General features: G+C 33.2%; 1 protein-coding gene across 1 annotated transcript; it reads right to left on the bottom strand.

Moving 5' to 3' along the window:
* Positions 1 to 1,728: 1,728 nt before the first annotated feature.
* LOC108994486 lies at positions 1,729 to 8,709 on the bottom strand. The gene is made up of 5 exons (XM_018969712.2): positions 8,302 to 8,709; positions 6,746 to 6,926; positions 5,221 to 5,629; positions 4,260 to 4,340; positions 1,729 to 2,573 (listed from the first exon to the last, which is right to left on the bottom strand). Exons 1-5 carry the CDS (start codon positions 8,383 to 8,385, stop codon positions 2,072 to 2,074), a joined length of 1,257 nt encoding a protein of 418 aa, XP_018825257.2. The 5' UTR covers positions 8,386 to 8,709; the 3' UTR covers positions 1,729 to 2,071.
* Positions 8,710 to 11,518: the final 2,809 nt, after the last annotated feature.

The following is an 11,518-nucleotide window of genomic DNA, read 5'->3' on the forward strand; positions in this document are numbered from 1 at the left end:
AGGAATCACAATTACGCATCAGAATTATTTTCAGCGTTATACTGGTTTTTGACCAGTAGCAAGGCCCAAAGGATCAGCAATTGCACCATGTGGCTCAAATATAAGGGCTGTTTGGATAACAAATTTATCTCAAATTCATTATTGATTAGACTCATTTACTTTTTTAATTTTTCATAAAAAGTTAAAAGAAAATGCTAGATGCCCCGCTGGGGGCTCCCGCTGGGCTCTAGCATTTTTTTATGTGTTTTTTTTAGTTTTTTTTTTTTTATATAGATATTTTTAATAATTTTAAATATTTTAAAAAATAAAATAAAAATTATAATATTATTAAAAAATACTTTCTTAATCACGAAGTAGAATAAAAAATAATATTTATTCTACTTCGTAATTAATGAAGTATTTTTTAATAATTTTTTTTTACTTTCTGATTAAAGAAGTGTTTTTTAATGATATTTTAAATTTATTTTATTTTTTAAAAATATTTAAAAGTGTAAAAAAAATCTATATAAAAAAAAATTAAAAAAATACACATAGAAAAGTACATGTTAAACCCAACGGAGCCTCCAACGAGGCTGTAGCATGACCATTTTAAATATATATTTTTTTAAAAAAAATATAATATTATTAAAAAATACTTTCTTAATCACGAAGTAAAATAAAAAATTATAAAAAAATATTTTTTATAATTTTTTATTTTATTTCGTGATTAAAAAAGTATTTTTTAATATTTTTTTTTTACTTTCTGATTAAGAAAATATATTTTTAATGATGTTTTAAATTTATTTTATTTTTTAAAATATTAAAAGATCTATATAAAAATTTATTTAAATAAAACATATATAAAATAATGCTACACCCCCAGCGGGAGCCCCCAGCGAGGGCTGTAGCATCACCATTTTTAATAACTTAGATCTGAAAAGGAAAATGATAGAGCCACTGCTGGTGGCTCCTGCTGGGAGTCATCGCTGGCTCTATCATATGTTTTTTTATGTGTTTTTTTTACAATTATTTTTATATAGATTTTTTTTAACAATTTTAAATATTTAAAAAAAATAAAAAAAAAATTATAATATTATTAAAAAATACTTAATCACGAAGTAAAATAAAAAAAATATAAGAAAGTATTTTTTTAATAATTGTTTTTTACTTCATGATTAAGAAAGTATTTTTTAATAATATTATAAATTTATTTTATTTTTTTAAAATATTTAAAAGTATTAAAAAACTTTTTATGAAAAATAACTAAAAAAAAAAAATACATCAAAAAGCACATGCTAGAGCCAATGGTGACTCCAGCAGTACTCAGTTAAATTTATCTCAACGTACCTTATACATTTACACGCATCTCAACATATTTATATTCAAATACATCTTAATGTGATTTACAAAATATTACTATTTACAGATAGATCAATTAATTGATCTGAAATCATCTCAGCATTCAAACGCAACCTAAAAGTTGAACATTAGTTCTTCTCTTAGAGAATGCCGGAGTGGAATGTATTCTTTCAATCCCACAAAACCATGTATACTCTCTGTTTAACACTAACGATTGAAGTGAGTTCTTGGGAGAGAATGCAATATGTGAGTGCGACTTGATATCGATTAGTTGTGCAGATGCTTGCTGCCCAGAGCTTTGCTGCCACAACCAATCATTTTAGGTCTTTTTTCAACTCTTGCCAACTATTTTAAGCTATAAACAAAAAAACTCAGAAACCAAAAGCGTAATGTAGTTCGAAAAAACAAGAATTGAAAGCTAAAAAGTCCTTGGTTCGATATACAAAACTGTACGGAAAGTCGTACAATATTTTTGCTCTAGTACCAGGCCATGTTACCTTCCTAATGCCAAAATTACAACCCCATTAGTAACATTAACTTCGACAACTATCTAAGTGGTGATCATCTCAAGCAACCCTGATGAGCTTGAACGTGGTATGATCTGAAACAGCCTTTGCTATAGCATTTACAATGATAATAATCACACCCCTTTTTAAGATGTTGTCCTAACCATTAGTACTTTCCTGAGATTATACCCTTTTTTTTTTTTTTTTTAACTTTTTACCATGGATGGTCATGCAAACTTCAGCATTGCCACTACCATCAAAGTTGCAGTTCCGAAGTAAATCTCCTTCATGCACTTATCCACTCTCCTCATCATTTGCTCTTCCTTCACGCCCAACTTTCCAGCATTCTTGCTGATATATACAATTGTATCTCTTAGTTTGTTCACTGCCCATGACAGCCAAACCAGTCCGAACCCAAATCCTGTGCTCAAGAGTTTTGATGAACAGAACGGTACCCTCCCACAAGCTAATTTGCCGACGACAGAGAAAAGTACAGCGAGGCCAGTCCCAGCAATTCCAGCAGAAAATTGCGTCAGGAGCTCAGGAAGCTCTGGGCCAGATTTCTTTAGAGAAAGGATCGCCGTTTTTCCATTGTATCTCTTGTTAAACATTAATGATAGAAGGGTCTCACATGCATGGAAGTAGTTCTTCTTGGGTATATCCCTCTCTCTGCCTACTTTCCTATTGTTCTTCTTCTTTGGTGATGGCTTGACCTTTAATTTCTCAGGACTGTTACGAATGTGACAAGCAGCATCAACAAATGATGTGTTAATATTTAAGCAAATAAAATTGCTGGAAGTTAAGTTCATATGTGTGCTCACCAACTAATTCAATTACAACAAATATTTAGTTTTTGGGGAAACACATCGTTCATTTAAAAAAATTTTATAAGACAGTTATTCACTTAAAATTAAAGCAATGAATGCATGCACGTATAAAATATGAAATACCAGTAGCAATGTGTGTCAGTAGCCATGTCAATGCTAAAAATGAGAAAAAATAGAGCTGATTAGTTTTGGTTCACAAATAAAAGATGTTTAATGTTTTTAGAACAAAAACAATACATGGATAAAACTTGTGTTTGACTAGATGATTGCTATTTCATTTTCCTTTTACTGGAAAACAAATATTCCTGTTTTCTGAGAAAGCCAAATGGAATTTTCAATTGTTTCAAGCAGTTCCTAAAATACCCTTCAAAGCATGGAAAACAACCAATTCATTGACGACTAACTTGCAAAAATTTTGAACTTCCCAATCCAAATATTATCAGCGCATTGATGAAGCACGTGGATGGCACAATGGAGATGTAGTGCACAATGATGCACCAGCTGGACAGCCCATACTGGCATGGCAAGTAGTGAGGTGGTGAGAAGGGTTTGAACAGGTACAAGTGGGACCATAAAGAGATTGGAGAACATAATGTTCATTATGATAGAGTTGATAAGGTGGGAAGATGTGGTAGAGATGGTGTTTTGGTACGTACAGGCAGCAAAGTTGTTGAAGGTGAAGATTATGAATGGAAAGAGGTGTGGAGCTATGAAATATGGAATTGGGTACTTCAGTGGGGAACCCAACAATCCAGAGCCATAACCATTACCCACTGTGTAATATGGAAACTGGCATAGATTTTTAGTATCGTTTTCACCTTCTAGATAGGGTGTATCTCTTGCATACTCCATGTGCACTTGAATTGTACCTTTTTGCCTATCAATAAAGATTCATGTTTATCTCAAAACTTCTCATAATTTCCTTCCCAAATATCACTCAAACACAAAACACCTTTCAATTTCAAATCTTCAACTTTTTCATCTAATCATTACATAATCATTACAACTTCCCCAAACTTCCAAACAAAACACAGAAAACAATACAACTTTTTCAAAGTTCAAAACAAAAATTATTTTCAAAAATTATATTCAAACAATTTTTAACTTTATAATATTTTTATTCAACTTTTTCTCTCATATCCAAAAACCCAATAAAACATCTTAACTCAAACCATTTCACTACTATTCACAAAATTCTCATCTCATCTCACTTCCCAAACATACCCTTATTACTAAAAAAAAAAAAAAAAAAACAGAGAGAGAGAGAGAGATTTCAACTGAAAATCAATATTTCAGAAGTGGACTTGAATGAATTTCTGGATTGGGAAATCAAATTTGGGTTTGGGATATAGTTTTAGTTTTCATTGCTTAAAACCATTGTTTTTCATTTGTTATTATCCAAACATCTTTTCAGGGCCTTATTTTCTTAAGAAGAATAAAGTTATATTCTTCCAAAAACTTTGTGGTATAAAAAGTAACAGCAAACAGCTCTGTCCTCATACTCAAAACATGTTTAAGATAACTTTCAGATAATAGATCAATCAGGCTCATAACTATGAAGAAACTAGATTAATGTTGTGTTGTATACCTCTTCAAAGGGGCAACAGTTGTAGCTTGAAGCTTCAAAGAAGACCCCCGAACATTGGCAACTGCTTCATTGCTTTCCAGCCTGGACAATATAATGATCAAGGAGGACTTCAGGCAGAATAATTTTTTTTTTATAAGTGACTTTAGGCAGAACAATGATAATTGAAGATGATAATACAAAATCATAAAGGACACCCATTGCTGTCAACTTAAACGCAACATATTAAGTTCATTCAATCAATTTAAGCGAAGAGCTCTAACTACATCTAATCCACTAAAACAATTCATCTAGAAGCAGTATACTCTTTTCTATGTTAATAGAATATGTGATAGTTTAAAACTTAAAGGGGAAAGTGCAACACAAAGCCCAAACAATTTTGACTTCACACTGCAGATCCACAAACAATGTTGCAAAGTAGAAGAGGTTCGAGCATGGCAATGCAATAATTTCCATTGTTTCTGCTGCTCAATGTACTCAAAAAGTAAAAAAATGTTTCTCATCATAACATTATTCACTGATGAATTGACACAAAATGGGTCAATCATCTGGTACTAGTAAAGTGTAAACCAAATTTCTGCAGGTAATATAAACTCAGACTCTAATCAAGGCAGACGAGGACCAGGATAGTCAAGCCATGTCCTTTTAAATAGATGCTCATGTAGTTATTATCTGATGTCTACCCAATCAAGAGGTTGTCAGCAGATTAGAGAAAGTAGAATTCGTAATTTGATACATGAGCTAAACTAACTAAAGAATAGTCATCAGATTCAGTGAAATGTACAGAGAACACTCATGATAAAATGAAATTAAATCAAATATAAAAAAAATGAAATTAGATAGTAGGACCAAGGCAAGCCCTCACAAAACATTTACACACAAATGTGAATGCATATAGGATATTATTCATGTAAAATCAATTGTATTTTTCTACAGAAATATAAATAGGTCTAAGCATTCATACCATTTATATTGTGGGACCAGCATAGAGAGCTTTCTCCAATTCGGTGGGTTTCTTGATATGTCAAACTCAGCAACAAATGAAAGTAGATCTTTCACCTCCATCCCAGTACCTGCGAATGATACCCGGCCATCTTGGTGAACTGTAAATTTCGAACTACAGGCCAAATCTCCCATAAAGTCCAGGAGAGGCTTCTGCAAAGGTGTGCCATTCGGGTAAATAAGTGTAGATGACTGTTGGGACAAATCAGTCGTCAACGCTTGTAACCCCATCAAATCAGAGAGTAATGACATATCAAATTCACTTCTCTCCACTTCACTTGGTCCGGACATGAGGAACTTCAAGATTTTCTCCTGTTTTGTGCATTGCTCAGCGATTCCAAAGCCAAATAGTACTGAGTCTGGGCGATTCTCTGTATTTGAAGAAATGAGGCAAATAAGATTACTTCAGCACAGTACAAATATGGAGAGAAACAAAGAGAAATTAGCAGCGTAAACATTCTGCATGCCATCCTATCTAAGGAAAGAAAGTGCCAAAATGTCACCGGCTATATCCCCACCTCCATTCATCATTCCCTTCAGTCTTTTCTGATTGTTACACAATATAAATGGATCTCCAGTTATTTCATACCCACCTTGCTTGATTATCCCTTATTTACAATGTTTTTAAACAGTGGCATTATCCCCTTGCTCTGCTACTGCTCATTCTCACACGCATATTACCACATGTTCAATCACATACACAAACACACTCCATGTAGACGTACTCTATATACAACAGCCCAATAGTCTACTTGACATGTAAAAAGAAACTTAGAAATTAAAAGTTTATGGGACATTTAAAAAGAACTAAATCTCTAAGGTTGCATTTGACAAGACTCATTACAAAGGAATTCCTTCATAGAGGTGATTTCAGAAATCAGCTTCCTGAAAAAGCAATTAGCCCCAAGAAAAGTGTAAAAAAGGAATTTCTTGAATGCTGCCAAATGTTTTAGTTCACTTTTTTTTTCTTTTTTTGGGTATGGGTGCTATAGAAAGCATACAATTTTTGGATCTCAAAAAGTAGCATTTACCTCAGTTCTTGTTTCTCTCTTTTTTCATAGTTTCCACTCTAATTCTATAGTTTATCCGACCCTCCTTTTATGACCGAGCAACAAAGTCCACCTAAGTTTCAGTGACCACCTCAGCCACTATCACCATCCTCATGGGCCAAGGCCAAGCTATGATAGCAGCAGCCATTTTGATTAGCTTCTGCATCATTACCACCACCATTAATGACCACCATAACCACCTCTTTCAACCAATATGAACCAGACGCTCATCACTATTAATATCATTAACCCTCCAAAACTGACCCCATTAAAACTTTTACAATGGAATATTCAGACTTTAATCGCTTATTCAATCAAACTAAGTTCATTTTATATAACTTCCGTGATCTTTTAATAAATCATAAGTAGCAGCGGTATGAATAAATAAAGGGAAATTTTCTTCAAAGAACCACAGCATCTGAAAAATGATCAGCAAACCTTGCATGTCAATGAGAACAGGCTTTTTAACTGTTGAGTCAATCTGAACAAACTGACTAGAGACAGGCAACCCACTCATAGGTTTCAATGGCTCCTCATATTGATTTTGCCTCATGGTAACTGAAGTTGATCTTATTATCTCATGTTTAGCTCCAGAACTTGGCAAAAGATGTTGAGAAGCCTGCATTGAACAAAGAGTTAAAAAAAAGTTCAGTTTTTAAACGAAAAAAAAAAGTAGGGGAATGACCATTATGAGTTTAATAAGCCAGCACTATCTTAAAAACTAACAATTATGGCAACCCACGTTGGATAATAAAAACTTCAACAATATCTTAAAAAGTAAAAATCCAATGGCAATAACAAGCAAAATGTCACTAACGATAATAAGAATCTTTAAAAGCTACATTAGAGGCTATTAAATTAAGATACAAAAACACAGAGAAACTACACCAACTAATGTCGTCTTGAAATGTGTTGGAAGATTTCACCATCTGAAGTAGTGAAAGTCAAAAGTAATACAATTAATGTAATAATACTGGGATTGCAATTCAACTAGAAATCAAGATCTCAAACTTCAAAACTGAATAAAGATACAAACAACTACTAATAAAGCCTAAATTTCCAAATGACAGAAATTTGGCACTAAGCAAGTTACATGTCAAGTTCTTAGAGACTGGCCTAGTTTGGTTACACAGTTCAAACCATGTCATCTCATCTCATCTCATCTCATCTTATATAATCATTACAACTTTTCCAAACTACCACACAAATTATAATAAACAATTCAACTTTTTCAAATCCCAAAACAAAAATAATATTAAAAAATTATATTCTAATAATATTTTATTCAACTTTCAACTTTTATCTCATCTCATCTCATCTCATTTGTGTAACTAAACAAGGCCTAAATTATCATTTGGCCATGTCAATCGACAATTCAACACAAGCTACTGCGTAATTAAACTGTAAGAAAGTAACTGATAATCCCATTGCAGTGAGATAAGTTAGACACAAAAGTACTCAAATTACTATCTAATTCACTAAATCATGTACCGAAAACCAAATCATGATTATTACTAAAAACCCCACACCACAAAGAAATATAAAACTCAAGTAATAAACATCCATTTTGCCCTGCGATTATTCTCAAGTATCAGAAAGCCATTAAGCAATTCAACACAGATCACCAAAAATCTAAACAGAACTCCATTAAAACCTGTAGAGCTATCCCACAGATTTAACAACCTAAACCGCTACAAGTTATAAATCCATTAAAACCACATACGATGCGAGCTCAATCGACCAAGCTGGATTAAAACATACATGAAACAAGATCGACTATCATCAAAACGTGAATTCAAAAAAAAAAAAAAACGCCGGAGATTAGAACCTATTTCGGCAACCCAGATCACCGAATCCATTAAATTCAAATACCAATTATGCTGATCAGACTGACACAGACGATAAACACGGCATCAAAGACTTAACTAGGCAACAACTCAAGCAAACAAACCCAACAAAATAACAACTAGCATTAAAATTGACCTGTGATTTACCTTGAGGATCCTGCTTTGTTCATGGTGCAAAACAAGGCCGGGAGGGTACCCATGAGAAGCCATTAAACAAAGCTTGACCACCATACCGAAGAGAAACGCAGTTCAGGAAACAAGCGCCTGAAACCAATCTCTCTCTTTGTCGTGCCTTCGTTACACCACCATAAGCTTATCCGTCCCTACGCCTCAAAATCCAAAGATTCGGCCAACCTGGCTTTTTGGGTTGTACCTAAAAGTACACTTTCTAATGGAGAGAAAAACCCAAAATAAATTCAGAGAAAAAGGGGGATTTTTTGTGCTCCAATCGTTTTATTCGAGAATCTTCTGAATGGGATTTGTGGCACTCACGGATCAGTTGTCACACGCGCCAAAGTGGAGACAAAATGCCATCCCTGCTTGTCAGGGGACTTTAGCATTCACATCGTAATAGCATCTCTTTCAAATTTAACTAATACGTAATTTATTTACTTTTAATTAATTACTCAAAACTATACTTTAAATTTATATTACATTAGTCATCATATTTTTTATAATAATAAAATTTTATTATTTTTTATTATTTATATTTTTTTAATTTTTTTATATTTTTTAAATACTTTTTATTTCTATTTTTATAATCTTCAATAGCCTTCAATAATTATATTCATTTTCATCAATTGAATCCAATAATCTATAAAATTAACATCTCTAATTGACAGATTTTGTAGATGTTAACAAAAAAAATTATTATGCATATTCACAATCTCATATGCAATCAACTAGAGAAACAATTTTGGATGCAAAAAGTACCTGCCAATTTTTGTACATTCACAATGCTAATGTCCACTACCTGACAGTATTTCCATATAATTTTTATGCACATTCACAATCCCATATGCATAAACCACATGATCACACCCTATAACATCAGCATATAAAGGAATCTAGATGGTATAAAAAAATAAAGAATTTCACCAACATATAATAGCCTAAAATGATCGACAGACTCCAACATATGCAGTCCCAATAGCAAGCATATAGTTTTGACAAACATATGGCAATCCCAACAAAACAAGTGCAGTCCCTACAGTAGCATCCTAACTCTAGTTTTTACTCTTGTATTTCCTAGTCTAGTTTTTGCTAACACACCTACAGTAGCATGTAGTTGCTGCCTACAGTCACAAACACTCATATTTAAAGCTTAAAATAACAAAAAATCACAAAATAGTATAAGCAATAGTTGTTGTCCAGCCACATGTATTTCAACCACATGTGGCTACCCAGCTACTAAAATCTATTGTAAAGTGTTTAATTACAATATTAAGTGAATAAGAACAACCCCAAAACATTACACCAACAAAAGGCCACACATCTTCAAAAGGTTGAGATGGAGATGTAGATGAAAATGTGAATGAAAATCACTTACGTGAATCCAAACCTCTTGCTGCATTCCATTCGCCAGCAAAATTTAACTTCATAATCTTCATATTGATCTTCCTCTTCTTCATATCATTATTCCCCTTTTTCCCACCAGTAACTCAGCACTATTAGAATGAAATTGTTGACCGCTTGTCTTCTCTCCACCATGCATATGGCTCTCACATTTCTCATGCGAGTTAAGGCATCAACAAATTTAGCATCGGAAGCTTCTCTAGTCTTCCTCTTTCTCTCACTTTCTTTCTCAACCTTCTTGCCTGAGGTCTCTCATAAATGATCTCTACGTTATCATCTATTGTGTCATCTTCTAGTGGAGTCGACTCTGCAATAGTTGGGTGTTTCCATGTGGTTTCCTTCTCGTTGACAACATAGGCATATGTTGCTGCCATTTTAGTTGATGTCTCATTAAACACTAGCAATGTTCCATTGTGTAAGTGGCCTTCTTTTAGAATTGATGCAGTTAGAAACTCATATATTGTTTTGCTTCGTTGCATCCCTTGAATGCAATGATTCTACTAGGGCCACAACAGCACAAAACTTATTTGTGCATTTTTGGATTACCAACCATCGATTGGTCAATGATCCCCCAAAAAGATTTGTCATGTTAGGTTTTTTATACTCATTGTAATAATCGCTAATTCTCTCCCACATTTGTGAAGATTTTTTCTCGTCCCTCATATAGCATCCATGCTAATGTTGAATCAAGCTGACACGAGGAGATTGTCCTCCTCTACGGTGAAAAGCACACATCATTCAGTTTTCTTACTAGGTGGCCTTTTTTCACCATCCAATTGTGTTGCTTAGAGTATAACATTATCATGTCTGCTAGCTATTGGGGTGCTGGAGTTACCTTGTTCACCACTTTGTAATAGAGTGATGAAGAATGGATCTTCATTAAATGTGGTGTTCATCCTTGATTCAAATATAATTGTACAAAATCAAATTTAGACTCATACTTCCAATATTTGGTATAAACAAAGTTTTATACTATATTTAAGTTGTTCTATAACTTGGATGCTATATCCATGCAATGTGACTGTTAAGGTAAATAGATAGTGCAATGTGACAATCTTTGTAAATAAGAGTAAGAAGTGTTCATAAGCCAATAAAACAGAACAAGGCAAAGTCTATAAACTGTTGCTGGTTCATGCTGAAAGAAATAAAATAGAACAAGGCAAAGTCTATAATCTGTAGGTAGTCATGTGTAGGCAACAACAACAAATGTCCGCATAATAAAAAATGTGTGCATAACTTCGATGTATAAGAATATGAAAAAGAAAGCATTAAGGAAGGGAGAGGGACTGTCAAACGTTTTATAATTCTTGTTGGGGAGAGGGATTGGTTGTGCTACAATTTAACAGCCTAAGCTGTTAGTGGGTATTGTAAATGCAGTGCAGGTTCTTCTCTCTTTCTCTCTCTCTTTCCCTCCCTCTCTACCCCTCATATAGTGGGTACTGTAATAATTGGTTATGAATTAGAATCGATGCATTCTCAAATATGATATTCTTAATAAGAAAACATAAATAAAAGCCACAAATCTACTCATAGGCAAATGAATTACATAATATGCAAGTTCATAACATCAATAAGATTAAGAATGCAACTCTTGCATAACACAGGTAAATCACTCCTAAAACTGGCATGCTCCTATACTCACATCAATTTTCATTAGGCTTTTCCTGAATAATATTTCATTAAACTTTCCCCATACCCAATGAGCAACAGCTTAAACATACAAAAAACACATATACCGAACAATCTCTTCTATTATAAAAATTTAGTAACATGGATTGGCTATAAGAAT

The sequence above is a fragment of the Juglans regia genome, chromosome 8 (genome assembly GCF_001411555.2).
Source record: "Juglans regia cultivar Chandler chromosome 8, Walnut 2.0, whole genome shotgun sequence".
NCBI classification, from domain to species: Eukaryota; Viridiplantae; Streptophyta; class Magnoliopsida; order Fagales; family Juglandaceae; genus Juglans; species Juglans regia.